This window comes from Pogonomyrmex barbatus, unplaced genomic scaffold, assembly GCF_055798465.1.
Source record: "Pogonomyrmex barbatus isolate J1 unplaced genomic scaffold, ASM5579846v1 scaffold3, whole genome shotgun sequence".
In the NCBI taxonomy this organism is placed as follows: Eukaryota; Metazoa; Arthropoda; class Insecta; order Hymenoptera; family Formicidae; genus Pogonomyrmex; species Pogonomyrmex barbatus.
The window spans coordinates 17,424,989-17,444,208 of NW_028297127.1; the positions used below are offsets into that span (position 1 = coordinate 17,424,989).

The window sequence follows — 19,220 nt, forward strand, 5'->3', positions numbered from 1 at the left end:
CGGAATTCGAACTCTCGCGGATCATCAACAACTTCCAAGGAAGAAAGTACCTATCGACTACTTTTCTGACCTGAATCGAATGACTTTCTTGAAACTTTTAAACGGCATCGTCTATACCTTTACTTCCGCTACCTGTTTACGTTAATTACAAAAGCGATCAACATTACAACATTTAAGACTCATAATAAAGAACTGTTTCATAAGGACGTTATTAAGCATTAAATATAAATGCTAGACTATTATTAGAAAAAATAAAAATATAAGATATTTGATATTATCAAAAGCGATTGGATGTTACATCTGAATAGTATTAAATCTCTTTTGTTACAGAAAAGATTGGTAAATATATTGGTAAAAGAAAATACGGAATGTTTTGTTATATCATCATAGTTATAGATATACATAGCTAATCATTAATGTTATTATTACTATTTCGACTGCGGCACGATTACGCAACGCGAAGGATTCCGAAGGTCGCAAAAAGAATCCTTCCGGGCTTCGTCGTTATCGCCGCGGTCGCTAAGAACCTTTTACGAACGACACAACACGGCGCCTAATCAGACCGCTCGTTCATCATGTGTTTCAGGTCTGGTTCCAGAACCGGCGGGCCAAGTGGCGCAAACAGGAGAAGGTTGGGCCCCAGGCGCATCCCTACACTCCGTACCCACCACCGTCGGCGATCGTGGCGCCGACCTTGCCGAACCCCTTCACCCACCTGGCCAACTTCTCCCATAGGAAGACCTTCGAGGCCTTCCGCTATCAGCCGCTGGGTCACGGCCCGGTCCTCCCCGGTGGTTACGCCGCTCATCCCTATCATCGGGCCCCGCCGCCGCTGCTGCCGCCCGGCATGCCCCTGCCGTACACATCCGCCGCCTCCTTCCAAAGTTTACTGGCGAATATATCGGCGGCACAACCGAAATTGGTCCGCGGTTCGCCGCCCCCGCCCCCGCCACCTGCCCCCGCGATCGTCCTACCACATCCCCCAGTAGTAGCGCCACCCCCACCATCACTGACGGCCACCTCGCCGCAGAGTTCGCCCACGGGCAGCGTAGGATTACCGGACATCGACAGAAGGACCAACAGCATCGCCTCGCTGAGATACAAAGCTCGCGCGTATCTGGAGAAAGCGCGTAATAATGGCGATCTCATAAGTTGAAACGGTGCCGGCTGAGTGCGACGGACAATGAGCGAGTCTGTCCTGAATCGGCTCGGACGGTCATGGATCGATGGATCGGGAATCGAGCAGGTTCCGGAAGTGAGAATGTTGGCAAGTGGATGAACTCGTCAAGTTTTTAGATGCATTTAAAATCAAAGTTTGCCCAATGTGTGACGCGCGTATTAAGAAAATATCAAAATATTACCACAGGTGCCTCGGTGCCTCGGTGATCGAATAGTTAAGACACTCGTACGGAAAGCGAGTGATCCAGGTTCGGTTCCTGGCTGGGGTGATATTTTTCGCAATAAGAATTTTGTTGAGTGAGGGGTTGATTGATTTTTAGAAATTGATTATCGATTTATTGAGAGAGGAAATCCAGGTATTGCTTTGAGCGAGCTACGTTACAAGTTTGGTAATTTCACGACACGTAATTCGCGATATAAAGTATTTGTCTTGAATTTATATATATTCAAGAAAACGAAGGAAAAATTATTCGACACTAAGATCCGGTTTGCCGATTAATGCCATCTATGATCTTCTTGTTGTTTCAAAATATTTAGTCGATTGCAAGTTCGCAAGCAGTCATATAACAATTTCAACTATGATGATTTTAGATATTTAACGCCACATTGGTCAGACTATGATTCGAGTAAGTGTTGGTCAGTTAGTTATTGATAATCGACGGACTTAGAATTTCATGATAAATGATAACTGTACTAATAACGAAGCGAGCGCTAATATATTTGTTGATTGGAGCAGATTCATTAGTTGAAATATAACATGGAATGTGATAAGTTCTGTCATCTAGAAAGTCTATCGTCAAACTCACGATAAAATTTTAATATACACTTCTAATAAAATATAAGTAAGAAGGAGAGTGTACGTCACGAGGAAAGCTCGGCCTCAAATCGAAATTTATATATTTTTTGCATGGCGCAACCAAATTTAATAAAAAATTAATGATACAAATGTTATTATACAAAATTCTTAAGCACTGCGATTTATACATTACTTGTTCATCTGCGCGATGAACAGAAATTCACATTACAAATATTTGATATTGCACCGAATCAATCAATTATTGGTTATTTTTTTTTAATCTCAAATTTATCGCAATCTTTTTGACTTCACGCTGATCGTGTCAGTTGATTGAAATAAATTCAATTTAATCGTAATAACATGAAGCTAATTAAAAAAGTAGAACATTTGTTCAATCGTTCTCTTTTTTAAATTGATAATTTGACATTTAGGACTATAATTATTAATGAAAGGGATATAATTACTAATGAGAAAAAATTTCATTATAATGCAATTTCGTCAACTCTCTTTTCACTTATCATTTGATTAACATTTCATATCTAGAATATCATTTCAGGACAAAAAGAAACGCGGTATAGAAAAGAAAAAAGAGTGAAATTACCGTTGCTCATGTGCATTATACTATGTAAATAATTTACAGTATGCGAGGGAATTAATAGAACTATGTAAATCGAGGGATTCGCTCGCGCGATATATTGTTTGGATCTGTTTCGCACGCAACAAGAGATAGATTTCTTAATTAGTTCGTGGTAATCACGTCAGCTTCTATCATGACTAATATCATTCATGTTATATGATGAATTTATCAAATTACATAGCAGTTTGATACAGGAAAAAATTTTTATTCTGTAAGTTATTCATCCAATTTATTGTAAGACATGTGAGATATTAGCCTGATGCAACGCTGATCATTAAAAAAGATCATTAAAAAAGCATGAAACAGGTTAATTCTAGCAGGATCAAGTTCCCACTGTAAGTGGAACTTTGTTAAAATTATATTAATTTCACCAAATTAATAACAAATGAATATTTAAATATAATTCATATGTAATATTTGATTGATAATAAGAAATGTAATATATGTCTGTTTGTAGATTTTTTTGTATAAATTTTTCTACTTTCTGATTTAATATTAAATTTAACATATAGATTAAACATAATAAATATAAAAATTTATTTATCGCCATAAAAAATTATCACATTTAATAAAAAGTTAATACATTTACGGGTATTATCCGTGTCATGATATATTGTTAAATACCAATTTTTCGTGAACATTATAGTTTATTTTATCAGGGTGACGAGCAGCCTATGCCATTGTTTAGTCTATAAATATCTAATTATATCTAATATCTCTGTCTCGCTTATAATTTTTATTAAAATTTAAAATAAAATAAAATTAAAATTTGCTTATATGTTTTTTAAAATTTTTTAACATGTATATAGAATATAGAATTTCCTAAATATTTTTTAATTAAACATTTTGTAACTGACTTTCTGAACCTGCTAGAATTGATTGAGAACCGTGTAAACTGTTCCTTTTTCTTTAGAGAAAGACGATAACAGTTACTCACTTCAAAGTGATCCTTATGTAAAAATCATCGAAAAGTGTCCGTCCACTTGGGACGAGGTTACTCCGCATCGCGACGGAAAGTTGAAATTTTAAAGATTACTAACTAAAATATTAAACTGAGGAAAAATAAAATTTACGAGAAATACAAAAAATATCCTTTCTGTCGCGATCGCAACAGAAGGCCTCGCACAGCATTAATCGTTGATCGCGTAAAGCCTAAGAGCGTGTAGTTTTATTTACTTTTACACGAAATGTTATACATACGTTTAGACAATGAGAAGAACTAGAAAAAAGAAAAATTTACTATTTATATATATATATATATATATATATATATATATATATTATATATATATATATATATATGAATCTATATACTTTATTTACAATCGAGATATTCTACATTATTGCTATAGGTTTTACGACTGCATAAGAGTACTTAGCGTGTAAGGCGCCTGTAAATAACTGTAACGATCTGCGTGTCATTTTTAACAAGACCTTACAATCACCTATCCCGTTTACAAAATATATGACACGCACGCATACCGACAGCCTATCATCTGGGTGACATTCCCATTTCCAATTCCTTCCTTAAGAATCCATCTGAGATCTTTACGACGCTATCGATGTAATTCGAGGAACAATTACAACAATTGTCAACCTGATAATAGTATTGCAAAAAGATATAAGAAAGTAAATTAAGTCACGCCCTTTTATCTTTTTCAATAATAAGATTACAATCAGGCTCGACATCGAAGATCATTTCTCCTATTTCTAAACCGAACCAGCTACATACATTGTAATCTTAATATTACCTCCTTATTCTTTCTTTATAATGAATAAATAACTATGATAAAAAAAGAATGTGTTTTTTATTAAATAAATTTATTAAATAAATTAAACTTTTATCAAAAATATCGCGTTTTATAAATATTTTTATATTTGATTTAGTGATGACAACTTCCTTGTGGTTATATTTTGTACTATTAATTGTCACATTATTATATATGACAATGAGAAATATAAATTAAATAATATATCAAGATATTTTAAAAACAATCCATTCGTCGTGATAATTAAAATTAAAGAAATTATTTATGTAAATTTGCAATTCTGCAGGTATTCTAAAAATTTCAAGAGTGGGCTTAATTTTTTAATGCGTCACTTCAATGTTGCAAGAAGATGCGCATCGGATAGCAATATTAATTTACGAGCTCGTCAGCTTTCCGAAAAATACCCCATTAACTCGCACATACATTATTTTGCTTCTCTCTCGATAGGCCGCACTCGGGGAGTCCCTCGGGATTGACTTACGGCGAGTAATTCGCGGCCGGACACGCCCGACCGACGAGTTATTTAAATATTTTACAGTTTAATGGAGTCCCGGGCCATTAACGGGCGTCAGCTAATTAGTAACGTATCCCGACGTGTAACAGCGCGCGAACGTGTTCTCAAAAAGACCCGCTAACGATCGGTCGATAAATCGAACGTTCCGCCGGACAAATCGGTTCGCCGATCAGGCCTGACGTGCAGCAACGAATTTAAAACATTTTAGGTCTTTTAAGATAAAAGTATATGGATTAATTTCTCGACAGAAACGATGTGGAAAATTCGCTGCAACTCAACTAGAATTTTTTTTTTTCGAGGAATTTTAACTTGATGATTCGGAAGATACCGAGGTACGAAGGAACAATTTCAAATTCGTCGAAGAGGTTGACATTGTAATTGGAATTGGATGTACCGATCTTTTCAAAATGCGTGTGCTCAATCATACAGATAGAAACTGCGTGGTAACGGGAACACGCGGCCAGTAACGACTGTCGTCATCAAACTTGATTGCAACTAAATGCGCGGGGACGTATTTTAGTGATATGCCGTGAAACGATATAACATACAATCGATTTCACATTTTAATTTCCCGAAACCGTTAGAGTACCGTACAAATACCTGCACTTGGGATGATCTCGCGGGAGTTCGTTAATCGCGATCATAAATTAGCCGAAAAATCACGATATTACGATGACGGCTAATTGAGGAATGGTATTAGAAATCGGACGTTAATGTTTGGAATTATGCTTTTATCGCAATACGTCGGCTCTAGTTTACGAACGTCGTACGTACCCGTCATATACGGAACGTTATTACATACTTTGCGATAATCTTAAATGAGTATCGCACTACACGCTTAAATTACATATTTCGACTGTATCTACATCGCTCGTATATAGTAATTGTGACGGCGCAAGTTCCAGGGTACGTAATGAAATGAAAGGCCTCTCGGATTATTATGTGTCTTACAGATTGTTTTTTTTTTCTTTCCGTTAAATATAACAGCAAAAAAAGTGATCATTCCCTCTCACAGACTTTACGAGAGAGATTCCATTCGATAAAGTCTGCTTTAATTTTTCTAATCTTCTTTTTTTCATTCGTATGATTTATTCAAGATTGCATCAGACAAGATTGTATGGTTGCCGGATACATTTTATTAACTTCGTTATAATAAAAAAATTAATTATTTTCCAAATATCTCCGGGGAAAGCCAACTTGCCGGAGCAAAGAATGTCAGTTGTCAATCTAAATTATTCTAATATGGAAGCATCAGAGCATAGAAAAAAAATTAAATCAAGACAAATATTCTCATATAAGCAAAACTAATCTTCTTGAAAAATTTTAATCTTAATTGAATTTTTGATGCAAGTATTGATGCAAGTATTACTTTTGCTCAAGTCGCAAGACTAAAAATTTTCTAAAAAGGTAAAGATTATAATATTCTTGCTTATAATAATGAGAATACCTATAGATATTTGCATCAATATAAAAATTTAATCAAATCAAGATTAAAATTTTTCTAAGAAGAAGAAGAATTTTTCTTACAACATTCTTGCTTATGTATAAAAATATATAGTCCTGATTTAAAACTAATTTGTTTTTCCGTGAGGTTATCAGGTGGCTGGAGTCGGTTAAAATGTCGCCGTAATCAGCAGTTGCTAACTAACTGGCCGAACCCCCGCCCGCCGATTCCTTTCACATCTTTTCGCGATATGCACACACGCGTATATATGCGATTCGCCGATCGCCGCGGGCACCGTGTGTGTCGATACTGTTTACACCGTAGTAATTTGCTAATGGCCAGGTCGACACGATGAATTCGGGATCGGGTTAGCTGCGTGGTCTGCATGCCGATCGACGCAGCGCGGCGGAATCGACAACGCAACCCGAGTGATCTCGAGGATCGATCACGCAGGAGTAAGAGGAGACACGCCTTCCCCGATCGATTTTGCCGTTCGTCCGCGTATTACCGATCTATTCTGGGCCATAATTTGCGTCGATTATCCTTTCGTTTACCGTGGCCGCTTATCGCCCGAGACGCTTGCGATGATAACCGAAGTGATGAAGGCAAAAGGATCCGTATCCATTTACGTCACACACTCATATACATGTCTCTCCCATGCTCGTTCTTCTCTAGATATAAAACGAATAAAAGCTTCGTATTTCCTTCTTTTTTTTTTTTTATCTTATTCCTGCGATCGCGTTTCAATGAGACTTTGTTGCAATAGCAGAATGCGCGTTATGTACGATGAATGTAGGAAATGTTGTACAAAGTACCCTGTGATTATCCCATTCTGGTAAGTAGTACGTACGATCATAATTAACCACGTTTCCACAAGAATTGTATTGTATATTGCGAGAAATTAATCTAAGAAACTTAAGAAGCATCGAACGTGGGTAAAGTAATTATGAATTTTTTATTACAAGATTCTTATCTTATGCCTAATGGATTAATAAATGTAATTTTCAATTCAGTCTATATACAGGTAACTAGTAAAAAGCAAGAAAAAAAAGAGAAAAAAGTTAAAAAAAATTATGCCAAAATAAAAATATAAAATTTTTAATAAAACTTTTTGCTTTCTCCCTCTCTCTCTCTCTCTCTCTCTCTCTTTCTCTCTCCTCTTCTCTCTTATCCTCGCGCGCAGCACGCGCAAGGCTTTATCCGGTTAACAATCCTTAATTACGGGGTTCTTCGTAACTAACTCGGTTAACGTGAAAGGCGCCCCCGCTTACCTCCCCTTACGAACCACTCGGTGCTCGCCTATCATCGCGATGGATGCAGATTAACCGGTCGTCTGATCTCTCGGGGCCCTCGCTTTAACTTCTCGGCTTCCTTCGTTCAACGGCATTCGATTTCATGTATCCTGCCACGCCGCCTCTCGAGATGGGCCGCCAAGTTTTAATAACTCGTTACGAAATTTGTTAAACCGAGGCGAATACAAGGTATACCAGACACCGCCACAAGGCAAAAAACGAACGAAAGATTTGATTTCACAATATTCGCCTTGACACTGCAGAAGTGAGCTGCAGTCTTATAGACTGATTTTCTTTTTATTATTGTGAAGTTTTTTTTATATAGCAAGAAATTACAAATTATCCTAAGTTTATTTCACGAGTATGTTATTTATATTTGACAAGAAAGGTATATAAAATAGAGGTGCAAAAAAATAATGACATTATTTATATCATTATAAATAATTGCTTCATTATTGATTCATTTGATGTCCCTGAAGATCTCCATATAATTTGAAAGAAAAATATAACGCCAATTAAAGTAAAATAAAATATAATTCAAATTATATTATTTTACATTCTGCATAATCTATTTCATTTTATTATTTGAATTTTTCTTTCCTATTTTGTGTCTATATTATTTTGTGTCTATATATTTTAAATATAATAAATAAAAATTATATTTTATATTATTTTAAATAAATAAAAAAAATAATATAAAAAATATAGTTGAGAAGCGTGTGTGTTATAAAAAATACAATGAAATTCAATTAAAGAGAATCAGTTTTGAAATGCGTGCGCCCAAATTAAAAATTTACAGAGATAAGATCAAATTCTTATATATCTCTTTCAGTTCAAATATTAATGTAAATAAAACGGCACAATAAATTAATCGAGGGAATAAAGAGGGAATTAAATATATAAATCAAGGACTGCGTTTCGATTTTTGTAAATGTCATTTGTTTCTTGTTTCACACTTGACAAATAAGGATAAAATGACTCCATGAGCGCTCTGAGCGTAAATTTGAGCGCAGGTACTTTAAAGTATGAAGACGCGCGTACTTGTAAATCTGTTATTTGTGTTACTGTAAGAGTCGATTTTACTCGCAAGTCCACATTACATGTCCCTAACCGAAACTCCGAAACGCCGCTTATCTCGTAATAAGGCCCGATGTACCACGTTTCCCCTGCTTCGCGAAATCGATGGGGCGAACACCGGACGCAGGACGGCGGGGCGGCTGGGGACGGGGGAGGTGTGGGGAGGAGGGAGAAGGAGAGACAGAGGCGGTCGGGAGAAGCCGAAGACTTTGAGATGAGGGATGTACGGCGTGACGGTCTAATTGAGGCTCTCTTGATTGCATTTACACCGCCGCGCGGCCTCCCGTATCCCCGGGTGTATCCACGGTGTTGCCCACCTTCCCCGTCGGAACCGCGCGGAGGCCGTATCTGGTGAACGCCGCGGCTTCTACCTTCCTTCCTTACCGTCGTCGTTCTTCGTCCTCTCTCTTTCTCCTCCTCCCAACACGCCATAACTATTCTCCTTCCTCATCACGACTTGCATCACTGTACCTTTCGTTTGCGCTCGATGCAGCATCGCTCGCGCCATCTCTTATGCATTATGCCTCTCTCGCTCGCGCACCCCGTCTCTCGTCTCTGTCTCCTCTCGAAGCTCTGAAGAGGGATCGTTCATCCTTTTTCACCGGCACTGCGCCATTATATAAACGCGCTCATCGGCGTCGTTGCTCGGTCCGAGACCTTGAGGCTGAGGAGGGAAGAGCGAGCAAGAGGCAAAAGGAAAGAAAGAGAGAAAGAAAGAAAGAGAGAGAGAGAGAGAGAGAGAGAGAACCTAAACGACGGGAGGGAGAACCGCGTATCACGGGGATAATTTGTCCACCTGCGCGTGCAACAATCTCACCTGATCCGTTCGCTATCTCACGATCTTCCTCCGCGTCCTTCCCCTCTCGCGCCCGCCTCGTTCATCGCCCTCGCACCATCGAACATCGTTTACCACGGCCCGACAACGATGACAAGATGTTCGATAAGCTCCCGCATCGATCATCAGACTAAACGGCCCATTTTTCGCCGTCCGAACGCGAATAACGTCCGAGCAAACGGCGTGATGCGATCAAACTACTATCCGCACCAATTCGACAGCGACGGAGCGTTTAATAATTCAAAAAAGATTTCGCAATTCTGTGCACAATGGAGGAAATATTAGGAACAGAAACAAATATTACATTTTGGAAATTAAAATTTGGTATATAACGCACAATGGACACAAATAAGTATAAGATATAGCTATATTTTATATTTACTTGGGCTTTGTGCACAAGGGAGGAAATATTAAGAAATAAATATTAAATTTTGAAAGTATAAATTCGGAATAAAGATTAAAGGATAAAGATATAATTATATTTTATATTTACATTTGTCTATTGTGCGTTACGTTCGTTTTATTCTCAATTTTTATTTTCACGATTTACTATTTATTCCTATTTTTAATATTTTCTTTATTGTACGCAAGATCTTGCAGTCCTTGATATAATAAAACAAAAGATAACATTGGACGCGTACTCATATTATTTAATAATTTAAGTAATAATTAATTTAAGATATTTGTCCGAGATGAGAACCCAGAGAATCCCAGATTAGAATAAAGAAAATAAAAAACAATTATAAATCAGAGTCGTCGGAGCAAGTCTTTAAATAGTTGCTACTATTCAAAAATTCGATTAATCGCCGCCATTATAAGCACTTTGTCTTTTTTTTATATCGTGGTCACGCATAGTGATTTACGAGCAACGTTACGGTTTAATGAGAATCCGTCTTTCTCCTGATCCACCGTTATTTTCGTAAATGATCGAATACGAGGCGTGAGTTATCTCGCGCATCGCAACACGTCGTAAATCCCACGGGATCGCCAAAATTCGAATGGAACGCGTGAAAACCTAATCGCAGCAACGCGATAATTAAAAGATGAACATCGCGCGGCGTCGCGATGATTTAAGAGACGGCGGCGTCGTCGCTTAACGAGAATTCGTCTCCCGCCGTGGCTCCGTCATTTTCGTAAATCAATGTATTCGGGATTCAATCTGATGCCGAGCGCCGTGGAGCCGCGCGTCGAGATAAGCAAAAAGATTATTATCGGATCATCGTTACCATCATATCGCTTTCTACCGATCGTTCATAGCTCTCCTCGGGACTATCATCGCCACATTGTAAATTGCACGTAATCTTAACCCCTAACTTTCTTCGTGATTGTATGTACGAAGGAAGGATTTATATAATAGGCTCTCGCGAGCGCATAATTATCCTACAATTTAAATTTATGTCAATAAAACGTTCGGTATCGGAGATGTGCACGAGAAATTCAGATCGCAATCGTGTGCAAAATTATAATTCTAATTTTTTAAACGACAATATGATACATTTATTGAGAAAATAAAAAGTCTCGAATGACTTTTTTCAAGAGTTTTCCCTTTTTCATCGTACCTTTTGATATGTTTCAATATCGATGTCAAGAGTTCGTCCAAAAAAGTGAACTAACTTCACTGAAATAAATTAAAACAAAATCTCTGCGGCTGTGGAAACGTGTTATTCAATTTATCTGGAAATTGCGTCTGCGTGAAATGCGAAAAGATTTTTTAAGGTTCACAATAAGATTCGCGATATCGAGCCGTATCGATGAATAATTATCAATACGCGCATTCGATTATACGATTTTAAGAAATGTTTCATTCCGTTTTAAATAAAAATTCCATTCGGCTGATTTTCGGGACTGATTGGTATACGACTGCATTAATTCTTCTCGGAAAGAGAGGCTCGATTCGATTTGCCGTCGTTCGTTCGCTTCGCTCGCGCGCGCCAGATCATGGCGAGACATTAATCGAGAAAGGGTGGCCCGACCGGGACTTTCGGGACCTCGTGCGGGTCCGTCCGGGCCCCCGGACATGGCATAAAACGCGCAAACGCCGCCATTAGTTACTGGCACGGTCGCGGAATGCCATCCGGCCGGAGCCTTATTAAGCCCATTACGTCTTAATTTATTTCCTTATTTAAAAAAAAGCGCGGGCACGGTCGGGCTCCGGAGGAGTAATGATATAATTCTATCGAGGCGTCTCGCGTCATTTGCATTCGATCGTGTTGGTGGATGCGCAATCCCCCTGGCTGCACGTATACGACAAAGCTTGCGTATGAATGTAGAGATCTTTCGTTTCTCTCTCTCTCTCTCTCTCTCTCTCTCTCTCTCTCTCTCTCTCTCTCTCTCTCTCTCTCTCTCTTTCCCCTCCTTTCGCTTTCTCTTTCTTTCTCCCTATATCTCGGCAAATAATAACGAACGCCCACGGACGTTTCATGAACCCCCTGATTCGGGAAGAGTGGCGGCATCGTCTTTAAATTCGGTCTCCTTTGCGACTTGCTGCTCTAGCGAGCATTAAAAGTCATTCTTGCCCGAGAGACGCTTGACCTCTTGCACTCGGAATGTTTGTCATCAAGCCAAATTGGATTTCCAGACGCATGAATAATTAATGCGATTTTTATAATTTCATGTAAATTTGCAATAAAGGCGGGATTGGGCGATAAATTGTAGGCAATCGCAACGTCAGATCAAATTGTCGTTTACAATATTCATATTCACTTTGATATATGAAAAGTAATGTTGTATCCCTGAAATGTTGATACGACTCAAAATCAATTTCTTTTATATGAAAAGTAAATATAAAATATGTGGGGAGAGAATAAATAAATATTAATACAAACAAAATTATTCTTTTTATCAGCTTCTCTCTCTCTCTCTCTCTCTCTCTCTCTCTCTCTCTCTTTCTTTCTTTTTCTCGATGAATTCTGACTTTCTTGGATAACAGGATAAGAATCGCGGACGTGCGGAATGCAAACGCACCGTCAAAATTTTATGCAATATCGCGAAGGGAAACCTCCCCGCCCGCGGTGTCGTTCACACCTGCGGTTTACGCCCTCGGTGAGAAAGGTTGCACCTCCCACCGAGGTTCCTGTACCGCGTCCTTGTTTGCAATTCGCCGCGTAGCGTTGCCGTTATTAGCGTAAACCCAAAGTTAGCCGCAATTGCGCTGGTAATTTGCGCGTTTGCCCGTCAGTGCCGCCGAGTGGAATTGCGGTGTCGCGTTACCCTGCACGATAATGCGCGACGCACCGTAAAACGCTCACCGACACTCCTCCGCACGCACACACGCCTGTCCCGCGCACGGAAAAATCGCGGTAATAACGTGAGAGAATCGGCCGTACGTACGTCAACGCATCGCCGTGAAACGGGACGCAAAAAGATTCAAGCACACTTACGGTTACCTCCATCTCGAGAGGTACTAACTATTCGTGAATGTATCACACCGATCTTATTAAAAGGATTACTGAACTCGTTTGTATTATCGATAGAAATAATTTTTGTATTAATTTTATATTTATAATTTTGTATTTTTATTTATTTTTGTATTTTACAGATTTAAAAATCCTTTTCCACAATTAAAATTTATGTATTAATACGTGTTTAGCATATGAACTTTGTAACTCGAGAAAAATTTTTTTTAATTTAGATCTTTTTTACTATTTGTTATTTTAATATGACGAAGACCAGAACTGAATCGCGACAGTTTGCGAATCGCAATTTGTTTCATATAAATTTTGCGGCATCTACAAAACTGATATCGTTAAACTAGAAGATTATATGAAGAAACAACATTGAATTCTTAGACTTGAGTTTTGTTTGAGAGAATTAGATACCTAATGTGATACAAAAAGTACCTGTTCGACACGAAAATTTATTCATATGTGTACAAAAATGTATGTATGAGTATACATAAATGTATCTATAATTAATTGTATGCATATACATAAATGTATCTATATATGTTTAGATGTGCACAGATGTGCATATGTGAACTTTTGTCGAAGTTCGCTCTCTCAAATCACCTCTTCATATCACTTTCCTCTTAATATCACCTTAGTGTTATTTTAATAGTACTAAATACTTCTTAAAGAACATATCGATTTTAGGAAAAGATCGTGTAAATTTGAAATGAGAAATTCAAAGCGATAAGAATAATTTACATTTAGCTACGCATTTCACGATCAGTAGCAGAAAACGGTGATGTAATTTACATCGCTACTAGTGTACATATATAAAAATTTATTTGCATTTGACAATTGCATTTTTTACCGTGATAATCGTACCAACTGGTTGAGGCGTGTTTTCAAGGTCAAATAATTTCGAGTCCTGAACGATTTGAAGTTATTCATCACGATGACGAGTAATCCGCGACGCCCTCGAATCGGGAAGCCAGTCTAATTTGAGCATTGTCCGCCGGTGGCTTCTTGAAATTAAGCGTCATTGTTTAAGAGTGAATTCATCTTGATTGTCGATGACTAATGTCTCGCGGCAGCTACGCTGAGTGCCGCGAGGATGGATCGAGGGTGTCCAGAAGTCGGGGCTGGAATGGCGGTTGGGCAGCAGGGGGATATATAAGGGGACGAAAGGGAGGGGAGGGCACACCAAAGACGGCAGAGACGAAGAAGAAGTGCCCACCGCCATGTGAGAGAGCTCTTTAACGAGCATCATCAATAACGCGTACCGACGTTGAAGAGAAAACAAAAAAGAGCCTGGAGAATCACGCTCTCTGGACAGCGCGTCGCTCGCTATAGATACCGGTAAATGGTGTTAATTAGTAAATTTGATTTAAACCCAAATGGAGCGACCGGATAGGCGGACAAGTGCTGCGCGATGATGTACGATCTCTGCGAAATGTTCAGCCGAGGCGCCTTTGTGATCATCCCCTTTGATGGGGATTGAGAAGTTTGTGAATGATAACACTATATCACTATCCATTCGTTTCTTCTTCGCTCGGATCTTTTTTCTCTCTATATACATTTACATAGAAATGTCTTATGCTTAAAGCAAGCTTACATTGATTTTAATAAGCAAAATATAATGATTTTTTTAAATTATTTCTTTATTGTTAACCCTTGCGGAAAGAACAAAGAATCTGCAACAGCGACGACGATTCGTGTGTAAAATTACTTTCCTCTAATTTTTCAGGAAAGAAATTTTTTTCGTAACCACTTTGTAAGCGTATTGGATTATGGAAGATAAATTGTTAAATGCTATTTCCTGCGCCAGCACAATAAACACGCGCGTGAAGTTCAAAGTTTTCGGGGTACCGCGTACTCAACATTGGTACACCTGCAGAAAATTGAACTGCTGGTTTTATACCGCGGTGATCTTTCATGGGATGGGCCTTGAATTTCGGTAATGACCCGTTTGCTACCGTAGGAGAAGGTGGAGATACGGATGAAGAGAAGAAGGAAGCGGTAGATGAGGAAGGGCTTAAAGGATAGAATGAAGGGAAGGAAATAGGAGGTGAAGGAGGAGGAGGAGAAGCGAGAGGAGATCAGGTCGACACCGACGGGGGCAGGGTGGCGAGGGCCCATTAATCGGAGAGCATTATCTCAATCACGTAAAACGGCAAAATTGCATTTACCTTTTTAAATGAATATTTGGCGGGAGACGCGCCGCTCACCGGCGCGCTGCAGCCGCCCGCTAAGTTAATTTACCGAGGAATGTCGGGTAACGCCCTGTTCAACCTACCGGCAGCTGGACAAGTATTGTCCCGCCCCTGTGCAACCATAAGCACGAGATACGCGTCGGCGGCAATGTAAAAAAAAAAAAAAAAGATTCGGATGCTATGCGAATTGCAGCCGGCAGACAGTCCGCGAATTGACGTTTGTCTCGGCTTCTCTCAGTGAGAGTTTGTAATTTTCAGTTTGAATACATTTGAAAATATCTTAAGTTTGAAAAAATAGCTTACTAACGAATAGATTAGACATTTGTCATAAAATTAGTTCTAAATTAATAGAAAAAAATTATGAGACTGTTAAATAAATAATTATATTATATATTTATATTCTGAGTTTATACTTATATCCAAATTACGAAGTTTCTCATGAGAAGTTTCTAAAAAAAAAAATCATTGATTAACTTAATTAAAAATAATGCATATCTATATAATATAAACTTCTCAAGTTAAACTTTGAAGGATTCATTATTAAATCATGATTTAACTTAGACGAAGCAAGGAAAGAGACGCCAATTATGTATGTTTCTGATTGCAGATCATCAATGAATATGACAAAAGTCTTGATCGACGTGGTTTAATTTACCGGATGGATATTGCAACATACTTTGTGTTCCAAGTAATTGACACTTTCTCCTGGTGGTTACCAAGCTCGGAATCAAGATCGACGTGGCCCGTTCACCGGGAATGGCGGGTCCGAGTGTAAACTGGATCCCGTCGGAGGATCGTCGCCGCTAACAGATTCCTGAGGCTCGATCGTGATACCCCTATCTTCCTCCCCTCCGCGCTCCTCTCATCTCTGTATCTGATAATTGGAACGGTAATTACGCGGTGATTAACAGAGATGGCTCCCGCGCATCATATCTACAATAGTCTCTGTCTTCTTTCTTCTCCTCTTTCTCCTGCTCTCCCTCCCTTCTCGGTTATTCATTGCCTCCACTATTGCTGCGGAGATCGTTCCCCCCTTCCGTTTATTTCCCGGATCCTCCAGTTAGGTGGATCAAAGATAAAAAAAATAGCTCCGTGCGCGAGCACGTTGAGTTATCTCTTTCTTTCTTTGTAATCTTGCCGCTTCTCCTCTCTATTGTCTGATTTTCTGGATCCGTAATCTTTCCCTTCTTTTGCTCCCTTATTATGTATAATATTTATAATGTTACATGATAGAATTCGAATCAACGCCAACATTTCTTTATGCGTTCAAAAAAGGTTTTTTTTTTCTTAAACAATAAGAACAAAAATTAATTATATGAGTAAAAATCCAGCTTTTTTAAAAATAGAAAATATATTGTAAGTAAAATATTTGAATCTTTATATTTCGTTGCGCGACAAAAATTAAAATTAACTTTCTTTAATTTAATAATTTATATTTTTATTTTCATTATTATAATGTTATTCCGAATAATTTTTTTATCTTTCTTTTCGGTAGAGATGTTTGAATGAAGAAAAGAGAAAATGTTTGATGATCAACCATCCCGCCAGCGCGTTCACGAAACAGGGGTGGTAGTTGGCCCCACAAAGTATTCGAGCTAGCTGCGCCAGCCAGGTAAAAACGGAATTGCTTAACCAAACGGGCGTGGCTGTAACTTGACCAGTCGAGTAACCCCTAAACGTCCAGTTAATTAGAGCTCGACTCTCTCGCATCTCTCTTCCTCTTGTTCTCCTTCTTCTCTCTCCTCCCTTCTCTCGCTCTTTGCCGCTCCCTCCCACGATCGCGGGGCCTCCTAATAACGCGGGCCAGCCGTAATGAGGAGTAAACTAATTATTGGATGCTAGTTGGGCAGGACGATATTTCACGTTCTCGCTGACAGCAAGGCAGGAGCAACAAGGATGCATGTTCCCGCGCGGAAAGAGAGAAGGAAATAAAGAAAGGGAAAAGGAGGCCCGAGAGGGAGCGCCGCGCGCTCATAAACAGGTTAAAATGATGCCTAGGCGTTTTAGCAATTTCGAGAGTGAGAGAGGAAACGGCAAATTCTTGTATCATGGTGTCTATTTCGTCGACATGAGCGCTAAGCGTTTTGCGCGATGCAGCGGCGTAATGAGAGTGAGCTTGACGCATTTAATGTTTAAATGTATTCTTTTAAAGCTATTTTTATCTTGTATTCTACAACTTTATTACTTTGTTATATCTGAAAATCTAAGATCTTTTTCAAATTTTTAAATACGTTTGACGTTAATAACTTTAATTAATTTTACATTTTCTTATAAAATTTTCTACTCTCCGGTTACGCCATTGCTTAAAAAGCATAATGCGTAAAGAGTTGTGCGGCTGCATCATAAATATAAAAATATTTGCTAAATCACTGACAATCGCTATTCGGAAGCTAATCTTTCTACGATACTTCGCAAGGTAACGATCTTGGAATGTATATTCGCTATACGACATTATTGTGCTCGTAGCTGGTGTAATCTACGATTGGAGTTTATACATTTCTTAGGTATTATATAACATATTCCATATTTTTACAAAATCAACAAGCTTTTTTGATTAAGATATAAATGGAATTAAATGATATTATGTCAAACTCACATAGGTCAACGATTATTTATGATCTGTGTGCTGATGCAGTATAAAATATTTTAGAACTGTCGCTGTTTTAATTAAAATCAATTTTATATTTGACAAAAATTCAAACATTATTTTAAATAATGTTATATATTAATTTTATATATTTTCTTAATTTTTATTGCAAATCTATTAAAATAACATCATTTGAGATTGGAAGAGCGTGTAAAAATTGTTCTGAAAAAATTACCTAGTCTTTCGAACGTTTATAAACCGGAAGCTCTTATGAATAATTAAAGGAAACGATATCTTTCTTAATTTGCCGTGTAATATCTCTATAATTTTTAGTAGTTGTATTTTTGGGGCCCCCATTCATAATCGAAAAACCTACAACTGGTTTGATTTATAGCCAGGAATTTTTATTGCCTAATCTCTTTTGTAAAGGATCATCCTCCATAAAAGTCACTGACGCGGTGACGCCACTCTTATAATCTATCCTGTCGAAAGCACGCGATTCGATAAATTAATTTTTATTCTCGCTCGCGCATTCTCTCTTCTCTGGAAGTTCTTTCTCCTTTCTCACACCCGGCACATACAGTTCCTCGGATAGCCGGAGGAGACGTTGGCAATAATGTCGCCGGTACGGGCACGTTACGATCGGCTTCGACGAGCCCGATGTAAAAATGCGTCAAACGACTCGGGCCCGAGCTCGAGATAAAATATCGCGCGGAACGGACCCAATAGGTCGATCTAATAGGAATAAACAATGTTATGAATTTAAACGGCCCAGCTTGGCGCCACTATAACCCTATATTATCAAATTACGGGGGCCCTGTGTATCGGGCCCCGCGAGGTGCACGCCTCGCGCGACCAGAATGTGCCATAAAGTCGGATGTTAACGGTAGGAACCCACGTCCCGTCATTCCCGTCGTTCTTTTAGAACCTATTCGCGATGCTCTACGGGGGGCCTCCTCGCTTCGTTCCAGGATCCGGGGCCCGAGAAGGACGATAAAGAGGGCTACAAGAGCGACGCTTTTCATAGGCGCGCATTGAAACGCGCGACGACGGAAATTTTGATGGGAATTATTCGTGATTGTTGCGAGCAGTTTTCGCGATGCTGAGCTATACTATTCCACTGACATTGTATTCAACTATATGATGTTGCAACACGTGGTATTTCAATAGATGCAATCTTCAAATGTCACTGAAGAGGAATTTAGATACATATTTTTTTTTTAAATTGTAATTTTTTAAATTTTAAATGTAATCTGTGTATAATACATATAGTTATATTAAATATAATACATTATATATAATACATATAATTGTCTTTAAATTTATTTAACTACAACTATATTTATATTTTTTATAGATGTATGTTTGATTTATTCAATATACATATTTATCATTTCTTTAATGTATACGTTTATTTTTATATATACGTTTATTTTTCAGCTTTTTTTAATCTTGCTAGAATAAATCGATTATAAATCAGGATGAAATAATTTC

General features: G+C 38.3%; 1 protein-coding gene across 1 annotated transcript in view; it reads left to right on the forward strand.

Annotated features, from left to right (window-relative positions):
- The window catches only part of LOC105427863 (aristaless-related homeobox protein A), a 131,726-nt gene extending 127,314 nt beyond the window's left edge, over window positions 1–4,412 (forward strand). Inside the window, exon 4 of the mRNA XM_089080387.1 lies at window positions 587–4,412. Within this exon, the coding sequence (XP_088936513.1) occupies window positions 587–1,156 (570 nt within the window). The 3' untranslated portion in view covers window positions 1,157–4,412. The remainder of the gene's footprint in view (window positions 1–586) is intronic.
- The last annotated feature ends 14,808 nt before the right edge of the window (window positions 4,413–19,220 follow it).